The 19,714-nt window shown below is 54.3% G+C and overlaps 7 protein-coding genes across 7 annotated transcripts; 4 read left to right on the top strand and 3 right to left on the bottom strand.

Moving 5' to 3' along the window:
* Positions 1–68: 68 nt before the first annotated feature.
* K489DRAFT_387538 (putative xylitol dehydrogenase) lies at positions 69–1,360 on the bottom strand (the record flags this gene model as incomplete). The annotated part of the gene is made up of 2 exons (XM_033606334.1): positions 69–1,118; positions 1,346–1,360. The coding sequence occupies 2 exons, from the start codon at positions 1,358–1,360 to the stop codon at positions 69–71; spliced, it is 1,065 nt and encodes a 354-aa protein (XP_033462704.1).
* Positions 1,361–2,991: 1,631 nt separating this feature from the next.
* On the top strand, positions 2,992–5,594 carry K489DRAFT_164613 (Na+/solute symporter). The gene is made up of 6 exons (XM_033599320.1): positions 2,992–3,168; positions 3,236–3,520; positions 3,580–3,695; positions 3,749–4,048; positions 4,108–4,807; positions 4,864–5,594. The coding sequence occupies exons 1-6, from the start codon at positions 3,098–3,100 to the stop codon at positions 5,471–5,473; spliced, it is 2,082 nt and encodes a 693-aa protein (XP_033462703.1). The 5' UTR covers positions 2,992–3,097; the 3' UTR covers positions 5,474–5,594.
* A 1,877-nt stretch (positions 5,595–7,471) lies between these two features.
* K489DRAFT_387535 (DUF1479-domain-containing protein) lies at positions 7,472–9,523 on the top strand (the record flags this gene model as incomplete). The annotated part of the gene is made up of 3 exons (XM_033606333.1): positions 7,472–7,499; positions 7,965–8,521; positions 8,546–9,523. The coding sequence occupies 3 exons, from the start codon at positions 7,472–7,474 to the stop codon at positions 9,521–9,523; spliced, it is 1,563 nt and encodes a 520-aa protein (XP_033462702.1).
* A 218-nt stretch (positions 9,524–9,741) lies between these two features.
* K489DRAFT_387534 (tryptophan synthase beta subunit-like PLP-dependent enzyme) lies at positions 9,742–11,503 on the bottom strand (the record flags this gene model as incomplete). The annotated part of the gene is made up of 3 exons (XM_033606332.1): positions 9,742–10,652; positions 10,826–11,197; positions 11,497–11,503. 3 exons carry the CDS (start codon positions 11,501–11,503, stop codon positions 9,742–9,744), a joined length of 1,290 nt encoding a protein of 429 aa, XP_033462701.1.
* A 446-nt stretch (positions 11,504–11,949) lies between these two features.
* K489DRAFT_378195 (uncharacterized protein) lies at positions 11,950–13,862 on the bottom strand. Its single transcript, XM_033604354.1, has one exon. The coding sequence runs from the start codon at positions 13,730–13,732 to the stop codon at positions 12,101–12,103; it is 1,632 nt and encodes a 543-aa protein (XP_033462700.1). The 5' UTR covers positions 13,733–13,862; the 3' UTR covers positions 11,950–12,100.
* A 1,376-nt stretch (positions 13,863–15,238) lies between these two features.
* K489DRAFT_399809 (uncharacterized protein) lies at positions 15,239–18,645 on the top strand. The gene is made up of 2 exons (XM_033606974.1): positions 15,239–15,560; positions 15,625–18,645. The coding sequence occupies exons 1-2, from the start codon at positions 15,498–15,500 to the stop codon at positions 18,268–18,270; spliced, it is 2,709 nt and encodes a 902-aa protein (XP_033462699.1). The 5' UTR covers positions 15,239–15,497; the 3' UTR covers positions 18,271–18,645.
* On the top strand, positions 18,227–19,243 carry K489DRAFT_164500 (uncharacterized protein). The gene has a single exon (XM_033599319.1). It carries the CDS (start codon positions 18,598–18,600, stop codon positions 19,144–19,146), a length of 549 nt encoding a protein of 182 aa, XP_033462698.1. The 5' UTR covers positions 18,227–18,597; the 3' UTR covers positions 19,147–19,243.
* The last annotated feature ends 471 nt before the right edge of the window (positions 19,244–19,714 follow it).

The following is a 19,714-nucleotide window of genomic DNA, read 5'->3' as shown; positions in this document are numbered from 1 at the left end:
TGCAATACACGGGGACAAACTCGAGGACGAGCAGAATTGGCCGGGGTTGAAATTTTCAAGGTTACACGCTACTCCTCGACACCCTCAATCAGGATTTTGATGCCCTTGGCAGCCTTGACTTCATTAAAGGCCTTCTCAGCATCTCGGAATTTGACCTGTCCAGTGATCAATTCTTTGACATTGACCCGACCACTGTGGATCAGATCCACCGCGAGCTTGTAATCGCCGCTTCCGTAACGAAAGCTTCCCTTGACGTTCAACTCTTTGGTGCACATGGCAGTGACCGGGAAGATAATATCGGCCTTGCCCATGCCACCCTGCACGTATGTGCCACCGACACGGAGGACATGAATCGCCGCTTGAATGCAAGGTTCTGCGCCACTTGCATCGATGGCGATATCCGCACCGTTGCCCAGGTCGGCTTCTGAAATGATCCGCGCCGCAGCATCCTCTGATGACTCTCTCTTGGCGACAATCTTGTGCGTCGCTGCATACTTGACAGCGAAGTCAAGTCTCCCTTCGTTGATGTCCACGACTGCAGTCTTAGTAGCGCCGAATGCCCTCGCGACGGCGCAGCACAGCAGACCGATCGGTCCCGCGCCAAACACGACCACGCTCGCGCCAGGGAAGACTGCCGCCTGCCGGGAGATATGTACCGCCACCGCCAACGGCTCCACCAATGCGCCCTCTTCCAACGAGACCTGCTCCGGGAGCTTATAACAGAAATCCTCCGGCAGCGCATAGAATTTCGCCAGCGTGCCATCAAACGGGGGCGTCGCCGCAAACGCCATATCCGGACACAAATTGTACTTCCCGTCCTTGCATCGCACGCAGCGACGGCACGGTACCCCCGGCTCCATCGCCACGCGGTCTCCGACCTTGAGTGTGCGCACCCCGTCACCCACGGCGGTCACGATCCCGCTGGATTCGTGGCCTAGCACCATGGGCGCTTTGACGACGAAATGGCCGATGGCGCCGTGCACCCAGTAGTGCACATCGCTGCCGCAGATTCCGGTGTATTTGACATTGACGAGGACGTCGTAGGGGGACTTCAGGCTGGGGATCGGTCGGTCTTCGAATTTGACGCTGTTTGCTTTTTCGAGCACGAAGGAGAGGTTCTGTGTGTGCCCGTCATGGCGGGAGTGTTAGTCATCTTCCTCCCTGCGAGAATAGCGGATGCTTTTGGACTTCTGAGGTAACTTTTTGGGTTGGGGATTGAGCCTCGCTTTTGTGGGTTTCGTCAACCTTGATGAATGGTGGGGCTCTCGTTCCTTGCTTCAATTTTGATGACATGACATTTCGGGACATCTCTTGAACATTGCGCACATAAACGAAAATCACACACCTCTTCTTTGCCCATCTTGATTGTGACAAACGCTTCTTTTTTGAGTTAAATATTTCTTGCTTTGATGAACGGACGAACTGAGTTCAGAAACATATCTTTCATGATCGCCTCACTCATTGGGAGCATAAATAGCACACACTCCACCAGAATTTACCCTGCGGTCGCACCATGACGACAACGAGCCTCATCAACCGTCAGTTGGCTGCAATGGAGCTCTTCGGGCCCTAAATTCGCTTCGTTACCCGATTCAGAACCTCCGACTCTCAACTATTTTGAACATTTTATCCGGCTTGGCACAGGGTAAATGGTTTGACGATGGTGGTGCATACTGCAGGCGACAGAACTGTCCTTCGTAGATTCAATGGGCCTCCAAAATTTACATGATTATGGCTGATGGCAACTGATCAATTGACACTGAATACCAGTCTCGAAAGATTTGTTCCTCCACTCAACGGAATTTGATGGACATGGCGACATGCTCTAGCATTGATTGGCATCTTACATTTCCTCGCCTCCCAAATCTAAAACGCCCTTCTTTCCTCTTTCTTTCTCTGGAAAATGTGATATTGCTTGCTGTTGTTTGAATGATTTGGACGTTTTGAGAGTAAATGAATGAATTCCTAGTATATATCCTTCCCACACGCGAGGAGTGCTCCGCGGAGAACTGTCGCTGCGGATTTCATGAGATCGGATCAGATCCGACTGGGACGTCCTTGAAGGATGACGCTTCGTTACCGAAGGAGGATCCAACCATGCCCACGCGACATCATGCCATTGGGAATGGTCGTTCGAGATCGCATGAACGTTTGTCTATTACCTTTCGCCTAACATATTAGCTTGGCCAAGTTGCTGTCCAAAGGCAATGCTTAGTATACAATAAGCGAAGTCTTACCAGATACACCATCATGAAGTGAATTCGCATTTCCCATGATGCAATGCGCAAAGATTGCTAACGAGCGCTTGTCGAGTTCCCGGTTCATTCCGCATGGCGTGGAACCCTCGACGTAGACCCTTGTCCCGAATGTCATCGTCAAGGTCTCCCTGCCTCCTCTTTATGAGAGTGACGATTCTAGAACGACGTTCGGATCAATTCAGCCCAGCCCTCTGGAGCATCGGGTAGCGTATGGCTTCCACATGGCAATGCTACCCGCAAAGTCTTCACATTAGCTTAACAGTCCCCGGCAGATAATTCGCGTCTTATCAGCGATGATCAGGCGCTGTGTTCACATTTCGCTTGCTTATCTGTATTGAATTCCTTCGTGGCGGCGTTTTGGTCAGACCATCGATTGTACTTCCCCCACTGAGAAGCACATGGCACATGCAGGTCGCTAGCATGTATGGTGTGAAGAGTTGGGATCTCTTATCAGTGACCTGTCTGCGAATTGGAGTGGAGTCTGGCCGTAAGCCCAATGCAACGGTATTTGGCTTCAAATATCTTCGCATTAACGTAGTCATATGTTGTTTCGAGGCAAGTGCGCTGACATTGGCTAAGATCTCGGAGCCACACTACCGTTGTAACCAAGCGGACTAGTGAACATCTTATCTATACACATCCATGTCAGGGCGTGTAGACTTTCGATGTACCCTGGACACTTCCAACCTTATGCCGTATTCACATCGAGTAATATGCTATCGATACTGGTCGAATGGTGCAACGATGTCGGCATCAAGGTCGAAGTCAAAAGCATGCTCGTTGCCTGTCATGCTCGCCTCCAGCAACTTCACGGTCTACCCTTTTGATCAACAGTTGAAATGTCGTCGACTCCACCATTGTCGCAGGCCACTGGCTATGGCGTTATCATCGGCCTGGGCTTCCTTTTCGCGTAGGTGTACTGCGATGTCTGTCTTTGAGGATTGATCTCTAACTTGACTGATCATCGCCCACTACAGCTTTGGAATGATGCTGACGACCTTTGTGCTCAAACGATACAACAACGAACTCCAAACGTCAGAAGTCTTCAGCACTGCCGGTCGAACCGTCAAATCCGGTCTCGTCGCTTCAGCAGTTGTTTCTTCTTGGACGTGGGCCGCGACTTTGCTGCAATCGTCCAGCGTTGCTTACAACTATGGTGTTTCTGGTCCTTTCTGGTATGCGAGCGGTGCCACCGTCCAGGTCATCCTATTTGCTACACTGGCCATCGAATTGAAGCGCAAGGCTCCCAATGCCCACACCTTGTAAGTGCTGAGCTCAACTTCCTGTTCGTCTGAACCACTTCGTTGACCAATATTTGAAGCCTTGAAGCTATTCGCGCTCGATATGGTGCTGTCACTCACGGCGTGTACATCGTGTTTGGTCTCTTGACCAACATTTTGGTAACTGCTATGCTTCTGACCGGAGGCTCAGCTGTTGGTACGTTTCGAAACAGCCTCGAACGTGACTGCTGGCTGACCATTGACTTCTAGTCACATCACTCACGGGAGTTCCAACAGCTGCGGCCTGTTTCCTCCTTCCCGTCGGTGTCGTACTTTACACTATGTTTGGTGGTATCAAGGCCACCTTTCTGACTGACTACGTACACACCGTGATGATCATTATAATTCTGATGATCTTTGCATTCACTGCTTACGCCACAAGCGATCTCCTGGGCAGCCCGGGCGCCGTTTACGATCTCTTGGTTGCTGCTGCAGAACGTCATCCTGTTGAGGGCAATGCTCAAGGAAGCTATTTGACCATGCAGTCAAAAGAGGGCGCCATCTTTTTCGGTAGGCATCATGCTTTCAATTTAAAAAAAAATGAATTCTAAACTGAATCTTTTTACTAGTCATCAACATCGTTGGCAACTTCGGCACTGTCTTTTGCGACAACGGTTACTACAACAAGGCCATCGCCGCATCGCCCGTTCACGCTCTGCCCGGCTACATCTCTGGTGGACTCTCCTGGTTCGCAATCCCATGGCTCGCGGCTACCACAATGGGTCTCGCTGCTATCGCCCTCGAGACCAACCCGGCATTTCCAACATTCCCGGCCCGCATGGCTGCTGCCGATGTCTCGGCCGGTCTAGTGCTACCCAACGCCGCTGTGGCCATGCTTGGATCCGGTGGAGCTGCTGCCACTCTGCTCTTGATCTTCATGGCGGTGACAAGTGCCATGTCCGCTGAGCTCATTGCGGTCTCCTCAATCTTCACCTACGATATCTACCAATCATACATTAACCCTGCAGCCACTGGCAAGAAACTCATCTACATGTCCCACATGAGTTGTGTCGTCTTTGCGATCATTATGGCCGGCTTCAGCACTGGGCTCTACTACATTGGAATCTCCATGGGATATCTCTACTTGATGATGGGAGTCATCATCAGTGGAGCCGTGTTGCCAGCTTCGTTGACGCTGCTGTGGTCCCGACAGTCTTGGGCTGCGGCAACATTCACACCACCGCTCGCTCTTGTCTGTTCCTTGATCGCATGGCTGGTGACCGCCAAGCGTGAATTTGGGGAACTCTCTGTCATTGCGACAGGATCGAAGTAAGTTGCGTTTCGATGGGATGAATCCATAGAGGATACTAATCAATGATGTACAGCAACCCTATGTTGGCAGGAAATGTAGTTGCCCTCCTTACTCCTCTCGTCTTCTCGCCCTTGCTATCATTTGTCTTCAAAACTCCCCAGTACGACTGGCAGACCATGCACGAGATCCGAAAAGGCGATGACTCGGACCTTGCCGCTGCCGCGCATATGGACCCGGAGTCGATTCCTGGAAGCGAGCACGCAGTCTCTCCTGCTCAACGCCAAGCAGCTGAAGAGGAAGAGCAACGCAAGCTTTCGCGCGCCGCCAAAATCGCCCGAACGCTCACCATTGTCCTCACGCTTGCCTTGCTCGTACTCTGGCCTATGCCGCTCTACGGCTCCGGATACGTCTTTTCGAAATCATTCTTCACAGGTTGGGTGACTGTGGGCATCATCTGGTTGTTTGGTACTGCGCTGGCTGTGGGCGTGTATCCCGTCTGGGAGGGACGACGGACAAGCGTGCGTACGATCAAGGCAATTTTCAAGGATTTGACGGGTGGTCAGGGCCGAGTTACACATGGCCGTGCTACCGTGTTGGACACTGAGGGCGAGAAGCCTGGGGTGATGAATGACAAGAAAGGGTCGATCACTCCTCCAGAGGTCGAGGTTGCTGTCAGCAGATGAGATATGAGAAGGTTGAGAGCGATGCTGCGTCATTTTCCAACCACTGCTGGATTCACGGCACGCATTCTTGATTATTTGCTCAGATAGGAATCGATATGAGGTTTGGAAGACACAAGAGCTCTACTATGCGAAATTGTCATTGAGAAAGTGTTGTCTCTGCATTGGCTGTCAGAAGCTTGTGGACGGCAAAATAATGGCAACGTGACTTTGGTTACACAAGACACGCTGCAAGCCCCATCTAAATGGCCATCAATTGGAACATGTGTGGCCATTTTCGTACAGCTTCACCTTTGCATCAATCTCTCTTTCTTCGGGCTCTTCTCGTTTCCTACGCATTAAAACTACCAGCACTATATTCTCATATCTTTCTGTCACGTCCGCAAATCGGGAGCGTCGATAAGCGCCTCGTGAAAACACGTCCAAGTCTCAAACGTCACTTGCAAAGGTGAAAATGCCACCATCGGTCATCAGCAGCGATGACGACGAGGTTAGTCATGTTTCCCTTACACCGCATTTCTTCGAATCAATCTCTGATCTTTCCGTACCGCAGATCATCGTATCATCGTTCACCGATGTAGATGAGTTACAGCACCACGGTGAATTACACAATCAATCCAAGCCTTGACCGCGTTCTACTGATCGCGATGTTTAAGGAATCGGTCAGACCGACATCACCAAGCTCAAAAACAATCACTTCTACACTGTCGGCGTGGGTATACGAGAGGCAAGGGCTGTCAGCTTCCGGAATTACTGACGCACCGGGTATACAGTCGATACAAAGCGCTACCACCAAGACTCTTTTGAAGATCAAAGGCTTTTCCGAAGTCAAGGTGGAAAAGGTCCGCGATGCGGTTCGAAAGTGTCTAGTACGTGCTTATCTTGATCAAAGCCTCATCTCTGACACTGGAAACGATATCTAACATCATTCACAGCCTTCTGCAAATGGGTTTATGACACTTGGAGAGCTGGCCGTCCTCCGAAGAAGCTGTCACCGGATCTCGACTAGTAGCAAAGCCTGGGATGCTCTCCTGAAGGGTGGATTCGAATCTCGAAGCGTGAACGAGGTATACGGAGAGTACCGCTGTGGCAAGACGCAATTGTGCCACACATTGGCGGTCATGGCACAATTACCTAGAGACGTGGGTGGTGCTGAGGGCAAGGTTGCAATCCTTGGTAAGTAAAATTGAAGCCAGAGACCATACTACGAGTTGCTGATAGTCATAATCAGATACCGAAGGCACGTTTCGTCCTGAGCGAGTCGAGGAGATCGCCAAACGCTTTGGTGTGGATGGTGAACAGATCGTTGATAACATACTGTACGCCCGAGCCAAGAACAGCGAACATCAACACGAGCTTCTCTGCAATATGGCGGAGCAATTCACCAGCGGCGAGTATCGCCTACTCATCGTCGACAGCATCATGAACCTCTTTCGAGGCGACTTTCAAGGCCGCGGCGAGCTCAACGATCGCCAACAGAAGCTCGGCCAACACCTCCGAAAACTGGTAGAATACGCAGAAGAATTCAACCTCACAGTCTTCCTGACAAACCAGGTCCAATCTGATCCCGGCGCGACATTCATGGCTACTGATGGGAGGAAGCCGATCGGCGGACATGTCCTGGCACACGCATCCAGCACCCGTGTGTTGCTTCGCAAGGGCCGTGGTGAAGAACGTGTCGCCAAAGTCATTGACTCACCAGGTTTGATATCGCGTCTTGCTTCTTCGAGAGTCGTGATGTTGGTGACTGACGCTGTCGATGCAGATTGCCCTGAGAACGAGGCCAACTACATCATCACCGCGGGTGGTATCAATGACACCGACAAGGCATAATGCTTCTGTGCCCATAATTTTGCTTCATCGACTTTCATCGCTCCAAATAAGTAGCGTCATCAGTGGCTTTCAAGACACGCTTTCGCAATGAGTACATCGCTCCCGATATATACGAAGACGGAAGAACTTCATCATTAGAAAACATCATTAGAAGAGATCTTGGAGGCCATGTTTGTGATCTATCGCTCAATACCCTGTACGCATATTGTCGGACGCGGAACACACAGCTCCGACTGGTTCGCATTGCTGATTGATTAGCGTTTATCATATTTATCATTTGACATAATTATCATCCATGCATTGTCCTGGTGTCGCGGCTAAATTGGTGATGATTTCTGCCATCAAATAGCGGATTGTCCCAATGAGGAAATCTCGGCCGTCATCCTGATTCGTCCTTGCCGCTATTCTTGGTCCTCGACCATATGGACAAGAACGTACAGAGTGATGGCATTTAAGCAGTCTGATGTTCGCGTGATAGGAAAATGGCTCTAAACGATAACCCATTGCACTGAGTACAAGTCAATAGCAAGAAGTTTTACAAGGAAGCACGTACTAGAAGCCCTCTCCCGTTCTCCACTCAAATCAACGCGACGCGACATGGCAACTCGCATTCTTTCACGAAGTCGACCGACAGTTCAACATCGTCTAATATTGTGTCGAGGGTTCACTTCAAATACCATTCACCCAAATGCGACATCCACCGCTCAACGACGTGAGGGAGATATTTCCAATGCCTTTGCTTCTCTCTCCGGCAGCCCGCCCAAGCCCCTGGATGCTCGCTTTGCCGACATCAAAACTCGCCTAATCCAAGGCAATGAAGCTCGTATCGAAGCCTCATGGAGCCGGCTGCTTACTGAGCTTCGCAAAGAAACACAAGACATCATCGAAAAGGGCTCATCCATCATCCCTGAGATCCAATACCAGGACCTCTCCTCCGCCAGCACAACCTTTCGCTCTGCGCTCAAGAAGTATGGCGTGGCAGTCATTCGGAATGTTCTCCCAGAGAACGAAGCGCTCGCGCTGAAGACCGACATTCGCGAATACATCGCAGCAAACGCCGAAAGGACGCGTGCTTTCCCTCCTGAAAATCCCCAGGTCTACGAGCTCTATTGGTCGCCTTCGCAAGTCCGCGCCCGGAGTCATCCAAATCTGCTCCACACTCAGAAATGGCTGATGGAGGAATTCTGGCACACTTCGCCACCCGCGCCCGCGCCGATCGTAGGTGGTTGCGCATGTTCACAGAAGCAACAGCAACAGCAACAACAACAACCTCCGCCGCTGATATCCACCAGCCATCCCGTCACCTACGCCGACCGCTTCCGCATTCGTCTTCCGGGCGACAACAAGTTCGCGCTCGGCCCACATGTCGATGGCGGCTCATGCGAGCGATGGGAAGACGCCGGCTACGGCGGACGACGCGCCAACGGCGTCTACGAAGCCATCTTCGACGGCCGATGGGAAGATTTCGACGCCTGGGCCGCCCGCCCCCGTCTCGGTGTCAACTCCGATCTCTACGCCGGCACCGGCGCATGCAGCATGTTCCGGATGTTCCAAGGCTGGCTCTCCATGAGCACCACCGGCCCGGGCGAGGGGACGTTACTCGTGAACCCGCTCTTCAAGCTCGCCACAGCATACTACCTCCTGCGACCATTCTTCACCCCGAAAGCGCCATCATCACCCGACTCTCCCGCCGCAGCGCAACAGCAAGAATGGACCCTCTGCGACCCGCAGACCGCCACCCTCCCGGGCTCCTCGCCGGGCCAAGGCCAGGAGCTCACGCAAGCGGACCACCCGCACCTGCTCCTCCCGCAGACCATGATCTCCCTGCCGCGCGTCCACCCCGGCGACTACGTCGTCTGGCACTGCGACACCATCCACGCCGTCGACCCGACCCACTGCGGCGCCCACGACTCCAGCGTGCTGTACATCCCCGTGTGTCCGCTGACGCAGCGCAACGCGGAGGCGCTGGAGCGGCAGCGGCGCGCGTTCCTCGTCGGCGCCACGTCGCCGGACTTCGGCGACGAAGGCGCCGTGGCGGAGGGCGCGCATGTCGGGAGGATGGATGTCGAGGGGTTCGTGCAGATGGAGGAAGCCGCTGGCCGAGTGGAGGGCTTGAGGGCGATGGGGCTTGAGGCGTGGGATAGTGATGCCGAGGGGTTGGGGGCCGGGCAGAGGGAGGTGCTGGATCGGGCGAATAAGATTATGGGGTTCTATGATTGAGGGGGAGGGCCAAACCTCTTTTATTGATTTTTCTTATTTTCTTCTCTTCCGGTGTGTGTGATAGCATAATGAAGCGGTGCTTTTGATTTCGAGAGGTCTTTGTTTCTGTGTTCTGAAATGATGCATAAAGGGCACAGGTACTTTCATATCCTTTCCGGCGGAGGCTTCGCCAACAATCAACCCGGGAAAAAGAACAACAGCAGGAGTTCCCACCCCCATCACAGCCGAGCGCGGTCTCCACCGTCCTCCTCCCCGAAGATCTTCGCCAAAGCCTCCATCGTCGTATTCCCGCCACTCAACACGACGCCCAGATTCCAGCCCTTCCTCGGGGTCCTCCCGTCCCTCCCCGCCGCCGCATTGCGCTGCTCCAGCAACTCCACCACCCTCCTCCGGAAGGCCTCATTGAAGAGCACGACGGCCAGGGGCAGGGCGGCAGTGGGCTCGATGAAGAGCTTGGCGCGCTCCATGGCCAGGCGCAGCGCGAGCGCGATCTGCTCCTCGTCCGCGCTGTACACGCCCGCGCACCGCCCCGCGTCCGAGATCACGCCCCACGGGTGCAGGCCGACCGGGGTGCGCGCGCCGTCCGCCACGGTCAGGCTCTTCACCCGCGTGATGCGCGTGGGCGGCCGCGCCGCGAGCCCGCGCTCCGCGTCGTTCGCGCCCTGGTGCCGCGGCTCCGCGCCGAACACGTGCACCCCCGTGCCGCTCATGGCCGTGCAGAGCCCGCTGAGCATGCCGCCGCCGCCGCAGGTGGTGATGATCGCGTCGAGGTGGCCCCCGGCGTCCTCCTCGGGGTTGGACGAGGAGGATGTTGATTGCGAGTTGATGTCGAGGTCGGGGTTGGTTTTGAGGAGCGTTTGCACTTGTTCCTCGAGTTCCAGCGCGAGCGTGCCCTGGCCGAGCATGATGTCCGGGTGGTCGTAGGGCGGGATGAGGATGGCGCCGGTTTGGGCGATGACGTCCGCGACAGCGGCTTCGCGCTCGTCGCTCGTCGAGCCGGAGAAGATGACGTTTGCACCTTGGCGCTGGGTGCCGGCGATTTTGGAGGTGGTGGAAATCCGGGGCATGACGATATGGGCGGGGATCCCGTAGGTTTTGGCAGCGAGGGCGAGGGCCTGGGCGTGGTTCCCTGCGGAGGAGACTGTCAGTAGCGCACGTCGCCAGTCGCGTGTTCGAGACATGGTGTATGTTGTGAAACTCTGGAGTTCTTCCATCTCTGTAGGATTCGAGGCGTTTTCTAGCAGGAGCAAAAAGTGAAGGCGATCGCCTAAGCACGCAGAGAATGACGGTCGAAGATCTTACCGCTACTATGCGTAACCACGCCCTTCCTCCTCACGGCCTCCAACCCCTCCATCTCAATCAATCTCCCCAGCGCATGGAACGCCCCGCGGACCTTGAACGCCCCAATCCGCTGCTGGTTCTCGCATTTGAAGAAGATGTTGATCTGGGGATTCGCAGTCGATTCCTCTAGGGTCACCTTTGGCCTGATATCGTGTTCGATCGACGACGATGAGGCGCGAGGGGTGAATTCGGCGGACCGTGAGCAGATGGGTGTCGAGGCCACCTGGTTGAGGGTCTGGCATGTTACGATGGGGGTTTTATGAATGTGTTTCGAGATGCGAAGGTGGGCGGCTTGCACGGAGGAGCGGGTGAGGGGAGGGCAGGTTGATAATGCTGCCATTGCTTCTTTTTCTTTTTCTTTTTCTGGAACGTCTTGTGGTAATATCTCTCGATCTTTAGCAGAGAAGATCAGATGACTACTTGCACGCCTGGACAGGATCTCGTGATCGTAGGTCAACGACTGCTGTAGTAAGACCGAGAGATCAACGAGAGGAAGGAAGATGTATCTGTGGGATTGAAACCACTCGGAAATATAATACCGACCTACCTTTGTCTACATATATGGAGACCAAGAAGACGAGGAGCACTCGCGGCGCGGCACAGCACGCCTGCAGCACGTGAGCAGTAGAGACCCGCCATGCTTTTGGTGGCGGCGAGGTCACACTTCTGGTATAGTCGGAGTCGATGGATGTGTGGTTGTGTCCGAGAGGAAGCGCGTGTCGTGCTCAGCCAAACCACCCAAGGGTCCGATAACGCGATAAGCAAGTCTGCAGGGCTGAAAGTCTATTTGTGCTCGCAGTGCAGCGGGCAGACCTGAAGAATGAATGGGACGCCGTGAATGATCTTGACACTTTAAGCACAAGGTGAGATGGAGCCTAGCTTCCCGTCCATTATTATCTCTTCTTTACAATGTGGTCGTCGTCGGCGACATTGGTGGCCGGCAATATCACGATTTGAAAATGGAAGGAAAACCCCCCATCAGAGGGTACAGCAGAGGCGTGAGAGATATCCCGAGAATGAACAAAGGACAGATGGTCTATGCTATGTTGAATAATGGCAATTGATAATACAAAAATTAAAAAACAGCGTTCACGAATTTTGTCCGTCCCCAGCCTGCTCCTTGTCTCTCTATCTATCTCTCTCTCCTCTCGCTGCATGAGTGGGAGAAGGGATATTGTTCAAGAAGCTCCGCTCCACCGGGAAGTCCCCCTCTCCTAGATCTCACACGCATTACATCTACAACTTGATGGAGATATCAAAGTGATCCAACCCCAGCGCCACCGCCGTAAGGATGCCCATGTAGCCCACCAGAATCGTCATGCTCTCCACATCGCCGAGGTAGAGGGTCGGGATGGCGATGTTGATCGCGCCGGTCAACAGATTCGCCAGCAGGAAGATGGCCAGGCCGTTGCGGTTGTAGGCGTGCATGACGCGGCTGGTCGCGTCGCGGATGCGCATGCGCTCGACGGCCTTGGTCCGCGCGACGTAGAGGCCCGGGAACATGGTGAACTCGATGAAGCAGAAGCAGAGCAGCTGCGCGCAGTTGAACGCGCACACCCAGCAGACGTAGGCGAGGTTGGCGCTGCGGCGCGACGCGACCATGCGCGGGCCGTAGTGCCACATCGCCCAGGTGGCGAAGACGAACCAGAGGAAGCTCCAGAAGGCGAGCCGGCCGAGCGCATGTTTGGGGTATTCGGGCTTGAGCTGCGGCATGCCCGGCGGTGGGGCGGACGGGGCGCTGGCGGGCTTGGGGGCTTTTGGTTCCTTAGGCGTGTCGCCGGCTTGGACGAGCATCTCCTCGAGCCAGTCTTCGTCGTCGTCGAGGCCGTCGGCATCGAGGTTGGGGAGGGCTCGCACGGTCTCCTCGAGCTCGTCTCGGGGGAGGATGTTGATGCCGATACCTTGACCGGCGATGAAAATGGCGAGGTAGCCGAAGAAGGAAAAGACTCCCTCACGATTTTGCGAGAGCCAATCTCCGGGGATGCGATCCGAGAGGAAGATGTAGACCTTCATTCCGGGGGTCATGAAGACGTAGAGTTCGTAGCAGATGGCGAGTACAAAAGCGAAAATGTTGTACGAGGGCAGGACCCGGAGGAGCGGCTGGAGCAGTGCGACTGCGGGTGAGAGGAGTGCCAGCGTGAAGAAGAAGTTCCAGTGCACGCCGTATTCGCTGACGTGCTCGGCGTACTCCAGACCTTTGACACTCCACAGTCGAATAAAGCCCAGAACGACCAGGGGAAGGGAATGACGCGCGGCGGCCTTCAGCCGTGCAAACAACCCAGGCGGCTTGGAATTTTGCTGCTTAATAACCTGACGAGCGGCAACGATACCTGCGGCGAACACGAAGGAGCCGACTCCGAGATCCATCAACGAGGTGCCGAAAGCTTCCGTCTTGGCGAAGCGACGAGGGAAGACCGGGAAGTCGACGGCTAGGATGCTGGCGCAGGTGACGATCATCATTGCACCCCGATAGAACGAGATGAATGGCTTGACGGGCAGGAAATCCTTTTGCTCTTCAGGCTTCGGGACGCCATCGGCGTCAACTTCGACCGGCCATGATGAGGCGATGACCATGGCACCGGGCTGCAGGAAAGTCGCGATGGCGGGCACGAGCAGCAGTCCCACCAGCACCTGCGGCGTGGAAGAGTAGGTCGTGGTCGCGAAGAGGATGGCACCGCATTGCAATGCAAAGTCGATCACGGCGGCGGCGGGACTGTATGGCTTGAAGAAGCTCTGTCGGGCCTGGAGCAGGGCCCATAGTGCTGCTGCGGCCGGGGCGACGAATGTGATGGCATTGATCTCCCAGATGCCACCTCCGCCCAGATGGGAGACGGAGGCCTCTTTGGCGGCTTTGTATTCCGGCGTCATCTTTCTTGTGATTTCAACTGCTGCACTGAGGGAAGATGGTCCCTCTGGTGTTGCAATTGTTATTATAAAAACAAGTGTTTCGACGACAACGTGGGATCTGTCGGAGATTGGGCGTGGACAAACCCTCCTCAGTGCTGTGCTAAGCTACAAGGGGGCTTATTTTGCCAGGACATTGGCTTTTCTTGGAAGGGAGACGTGGAGGCGTGACAAAGCACGCGTTAGGGTACGCCTTTTTGCGCCCGAATATCACTGAATATTAATAATCAGGTCGCGGGAGATTGGCGCGAATTCGATGAGACGTGATTGCTCACCTGTCCCTAGTAGGTAGTAGGTATACCCTGGTCCATGCAGACGTCGCCTCGAGCGATGCTTTCATGTTGGCAAGGAACAGATGATAAACCATCCGACGAAATCCATCATGTCTGCTGGGCTCAGGCGGAATGTCATGACGAGACGATCATTCCTGGTATGATCCGCCCGCGAAGTGTTGCGTTGTTTGCTTGCAGATGTTTGCTCGAACCACATCGATTGCGCATCGTGAATGGCCCAGACGAAGAGCAAGCAGCGGCTGAAGTCTGTTGTTATGCCTGGGTGAGCGTCCTCCGGGACTGTATACAGGTCTCACAGCGAGGTGAGCGACGTGTTTCGCATACGTAGGCGGAGCTGTACAGATAGATGCGAGGAAATCCATGCCCAGGTGGATTCCAGTTGCTCCGGTCATGGCGTAACCCCCCATTGTCTTATTATGCCATCAGGCTCCTTCCTCATCCATCGACATGATGGTAATCAAACATGACCCTTCACAGTTCACAGACCTCAACCGGGCTCCATCAGCGCGGACGGTGGAGCAGGATGACCTCTCGCTGTCGGCCCTACGCGCGAGTCAGGCAGGCTACAGAGAGTTCACCAGATCAAAGCCATCGAGCTGGAGCCCATGGGTTGTGCATTCAAGATGTGAGACATGTTCTGACCGTTGGGTGAGGAAACAACCACGCAGGGAAAAGAAGAGGGACAAAGCGCATCTCCTGTTGGTAGGTATATCCCATCCACGACAGAGGCATCTGCTTGTTGAGCGTTTATATATATATATATACACCACCCACGACGGCAGGCATCCGCTTGTTGGGTGGAGTGTCCCGCCTTGTGCAGGTGGGTTTCGGAATGTGAAACAGCGCACCGTGGGAACATTTTGGATTCACTGAGAAGAGATCCACTGAGAAGAGATCCGCTGAGAAGAGATCCGCTGAGATCGCGGGACAGTCATCACACGAATCTGGAACAAGGCAAAGGAGTGGAAATAGTGAACAGCGGACTTTTATATTACAGTGTCCCCATCACTGTCGATGGATACTGTGCAGATGCCTCAAATGGCTGGAAGTGAAGGAGTGCTGGAAGTGGTGGGTGACGATCTTCGCGAGAGAGAGAAGGTGTTGGGAATGAAAAGTGAGACGGGTGAAAGGCCTTTCAAAACGACCACCAACTACCAATGGTCGCTTGCACCGGGGTCAATTCCATCACAACTACTCCTCCTCCTCCTTCTGGTGATCCTTTTGACTTCTTTGATATCTCCAAACGGGCTCCCTCATAGTCTTCTCATCCCTTCGAATCTGCGCGTATGTTTTCTCTTCAACATCAACGACAACGACCACCACCACCACCACAACGTTGGGACTCGCTCATCATCAGCTTCTGAACGTCACACTTCAGTATCAACCAGTCCTCTTGACAACTTGTGGTCTCATCGCGTCACAACTTGGCGTCGACCATGTCGGATACCTCGAGCATTGACGAGGCGGCCATGGCATTCACGCAGTCCATCTCCAGAACCGTGAGTGATCTCGCTTGCTTCATATAGCGACACGCGTGAACTAGACATTGATCTTTGACGGCAGAGTCGTTTGACGTTCGGAACGCCGCCTCAAATCAACAAACCGCTGCCTGCGTACCCAAGTTTAAACACGTCCACAATCTTCGAGCCACGAAGCGACGAAAACCAGGTGAGAGCACCAATCGACATCTCGTCCCTGAAACAACCGATACCGTCACCTTCAACACCACCATCGAACGGTGTACATCCCCAAGGTCCGCGTGCTCATCCATACGGCTCTCCTATCGCCAGGAAGCCAACAACGGTGCCTTCACAGCTTCCGTCACCGTCGTTGATTCGAAACGATTCATTGACACCTCTTGCATCTGACTTTTCGACACAGCCTTCGTTCGACGGCAGCGCTTTTGCGCCATCTCCTCAATTCCTGTCTAACGAGCGCCGTCTCTCGTCCATTGGGAAGGGTATCTCAGCTCCGAGAAACGCTGCCTCATCGTCTGCGGTGACAACATCTACTCCGAAGCGCTTCTCCATCGAAAGCCCTCGACAGTCACTCATCCCTCGGATGACTTCACCAGCTTCATCTCTTCGCGAGACCCTGCTCTCTTCACGGCCGGTGTCGGTTCATCGAACGGGTCTAACAGAGACAACGGTAGCGAGAAGCAGCAGTCAAACCCTCCGTCAGGAGGAGCAGGGATCAATGCTGCAATATTCGGATATCTCGCCTGGCAATTCACGGCCACACAGCCCATCACCTGGTAGCTTCTCTCAGCCACTGCCAGGAGGTGCAAAGCGTCAGTCTCGCATACCGTCATTGGTCAAGCAAACATCAAGCCTCTCTCTGCAATCATCAAGCGCCTCTCTGAGATCCCCCAGCCTCGCATCACGCTTGCCCATCACAGGCTCAAAGCGGGCAACAGTGATCGATGTCAAGTCTCGTACATCAGCAGAGCGTCTTGCTTGGCAATACGCACAGCAGGAGGTTCTCCCAAACACTGGCACTTCTACATCATCACCAACACCAAACGATGGGGATCGCCATCCATTCCTACGTCAATCACCGCAGTTGGCTCCTCGTCTACAATCCGACACTCTCAAAAACTCTCCGGAAGACTCGTCGCACCGTGAAGACTCGCCCTTGTTTCAGAAAGCTCCGCCTTCTCGCAGTCCGTTCACAGCTCCTCTGCAGACCATCCAGTCAGAAGGCGTACTGCCATGCTTTCCGGATGATGAGAAAGATGGCGGAGTCAGGGATTCCATGGACATCATCGATCATACTACCACACAGTCCAATACTGCGCTGCCTGAAGATGAAAGGCCCAAAGAGATCGACGATGCATCTCAGAAGGCGGCCAGTAGCACACAGCTACAAACACAAAAGCGCGCGAACGAGGCTACGACGCTTTCATTCGCATCCACCGCATCTGATGGACAGATCGATCCACGTTCGTCTTTGATAGAAAAGGCGGCGGTTGCTGCGACATATGTCAAACACGGAGACGTCTTCACAGCAGAGCAAGAAAGCGTCGCCAATGGCAGTGACACCCAGAGCGATCTGAAGCCTGCGACATCCATCAGCAAATGGTCGACAAGCACCCGCTCCGAAGTGTCACCTCCAGGCGGGTCTCGCATCATGCGTCGGGTATCGGGCACCATCAAACGAGTACGCACTCCCATGGGACTGCATCAAGAGGCCCAGAACGAATCTCCCAAAGTTCAATCACCGCGCACTCTACGCCCTCGCAAGGCCAGTCTCAATGCCACACGGGATCGGTCACGCTCTCCATTCCCTTTGCATGGCGGTTCTCCACGCTCCAAGAGGCAATCAGATGACCAGACATTGGTGAAAGACTCATCTATGAACAGGATCTCTGAATTAAACGGCTCCGCGATGAAGATCGGTGAGAAATCGACATCAGTTGATCCGGTTCCAGCAAAAGTCTCGAATCCGACGAAACGTGGACGCCTGGCGAAAGAGTCTTCGGCTCCTCAAACCGGCCTACCACCACGAGAGCACTCCAGAAGTCGCATGGTCCTGAATAAAATCAACCATCTCTTCTCTGGCAAACGATCGAAAAAAGCAGTAGCTTCACCTGCTCCACCGATTCCGCCGCTCCTGAAGCGCAAGCCGTCCAGGGACACCCTCCGGGAAAAGAGTCTACCTCCAAAAAGCTCAACCCACAACTTAAACCCATCGACTCCCCTATCCACCACATCCACCCCTCGCCCTGCCCGTCCCAGCCAGGGTAACAACACTACATCGCCCTCACCTTTCACCCCGCGACGTATCCCACCCATCAAACCCAACGCGACCACCACCCCTCCACGACCATCTCCCTACACCTCCGGCCCCTCATCCCTGACCCAACCGCTCAACGCCCTCCGCACCCCAGCCCCGGACCGCCACCGCGCCCTCACCGCCCGCCTGGTCCAAATCGCCCGCAACGAGCCCTCCCCATCCCGCCGAGAACGGCTCTTCCACTTCGCGGCGATCCTGACCGACGCCGTGATCCAAGCCCGCGAGGCGGAGATCTCCGCCGAGACGGCCGCGGCGGCGGCGAGGAGCGCGGCCATCAGCCATCAGATGACCGTCACGGCGGTAGAGATGATCGGAAGGCTGGTCGGGAGTTTGGGAGGCGCATCTCTTTCTTCTTCTGCTGGTGGTGGTGGTGGGGGTCATACTTCGGAGGGAGGAGGTCGAGGTAGACGATGAGGAAGGGATTCTATGTGGATCCTCTTATGGCTTTTGTGCTTGTCGTTGTGTTTCCTGTTGTTGTTGTGTGGATGACGGAATGATCCACCGAGGATGCGACGGAAGTGTTTGTGCGCCGTCACGATCGGACTCTGCAATGTAATGTAATGACGAAATTGAAACGAAGCCACGTCTAACTTTTCCTGTATGATTCAATGCTGACGATGGGAGCTTTCTTTCTTTCTTACTTTTCACCATTTCTCCTTTCCTTCCCAAAGGTCTCTTTTACCCCCTCGCGTGATAGAGATAGTAAGTAGCATTTCGCATCTGAAATCGTCGCGGGATGCAATGGCCCGCCAGCCAGCGCCAGATCAATTCGAAACTATTTTTGATTCCAGGGGGGGTAGCCTGCCGGTCGCACAAGCCCAAGAGAGGCAGGTCGATCTATATATATATGAACACACAGAGAGGGGGAGGAATCGATCCGGGACGAGGCGGAGCGATCAAACCCCCCCTCCCTGCATCGATTATGCAAGCACGACACATGTGATACGACACGAACCGAAGCGGAGGGAGACCCCGAGGAGCCCGCTCGCCCGCCCGAATCAAGCGAAGAGAAGAAATTCCGATTCCGTTTTGATTCTCGAGAAGGGATGGAGGACAAGACGCAGCTGCCCAGCAGCAGCAGCAGCAGCAGCAGTAGCCAGCGGCAGACGGACAAGTCAGGAAAGGAAAGGAAAGGGAAAAGTCCCCATGTCCAATCGACCACGGCCCCCCGGAAATCATCCTCGATGCCGAAAACCAAAACAAGAGGGAGGGGAGAAAGCACGAAGACGACGGGAAACGAGTGATGGAAAAAGAAAAGTGCAAATAAGAACAGAGCCAAAAATAAAATAAATAAAAAGCGGTGTTTCCCTTTTTCCTTCCTTCCTGCCTTCTTCCCTTTTCTTCCCTTCCCCTTTCCTTCCCACTCTCTCAGTCCGTCAGATGAAGCGAGCGACTGGACGAAAGAAAGGAGGAGGGGATATCAAAACACTAATTTCTTTTCTCTTCCCCAACCCGAATCGGAAAAAACAAGACGACTCGATAAAATCAGATGACGGTCCGTCGTAACATGAGATTAAGAACAACAGACAGACAAACAAACAAACAGACAGACATAGGTAGCAGCTTGAGCGACAGGCGCTCCCTCTCTGAGTGGATAGGGGGTTGATCGCACGCAAGTATGGAGAGTCGCGCAGAGGTGCAGCCAGCGGGCGTGGAACGAGGGCAAGGGAGGAGGGAAGCCAGAAACGCCATGACGTGACGTCGTCCTTGAGGCACCTCATCCCGCTCGTGTTCTCCTGCCGAGGGGGCCCATACGACCGAAGTCTCGGATGGGTTGATCTCCCACGTTTCAAAAAGAGATTTCCGCCCAGGGAAGAATTTCCCGTGCCCGTCGCACCACGAATAAACAAACAAACAA

This window comes from Dissoconium aciculare (genome assembly GCF_010015565.1).
Source record: "Dissoconium aciculare CBS 342.82 unplaced genomic scaffold K489scaffold_3, whole genome shotgun sequence".
NCBI classification, from domain to species: domain Eukaryota; kingdom Fungi; phylum Ascomycota; class Dothideomycetes; order Mycosphaerellales; family Dissoconiaceae; genus Dissoconium; species Dissoconium aciculare.
This window is presented reverse-complemented; position numbering and strand designations above follow the sequence as displayed.

Bases quoted from the DNA above. Each gene is read 5' to 3' on its own strand.
- K489DRAFT_164613 (XM_033599320.1), top strand. From the start codon at position 3,098: ATGTCGTCGACTCCACCATTGTCGCAGGCCACTGGCTATGGCGTTATC. The intron at 3,696-3,748 runs GTACGTTTCGAA...ATTGACTTCTAG, and splicing joins GACCGGAGGCTCAGCTGTTG to TCACATCACTCACGGGAGTT. The intron at 4,808-4,863 runs GTAAGTTGCGTT...AATGATGTACAG, and splicing joins GTCATTGCGACAGGATCGAA to CAACCCTATGTTGGCAGGAA.
- K489DRAFT_378195 (XM_033604354.1), bottom strand. From the start codon at position 13,732: ATGACGCCGGAATACAAAGCCGCCAAAGAGGCCTCCGTCTCCCATCTG.
- K489DRAFT_399809 (XM_033606974.1), top strand. From the start codon at position 15,498: ATGTCGGATACCTCGAGCATTGACGAGGCGGCCATGGCATTCACGCAG. The intron at 15,561-15,624 runs GTGAGTGATCTC...CTTTGACGGCAG, and splicing joins CGCAGTCCATCTCCAGAACC to AGTCGTTTGACGTTCGGAAC.
- K489DRAFT_164500 (XM_033599319.1), top strand. From the start codon at position 18,598: ATGGCCCGCCAGCCAGCGCCAGATCAATTCGAAACTATTTTTGATTCC.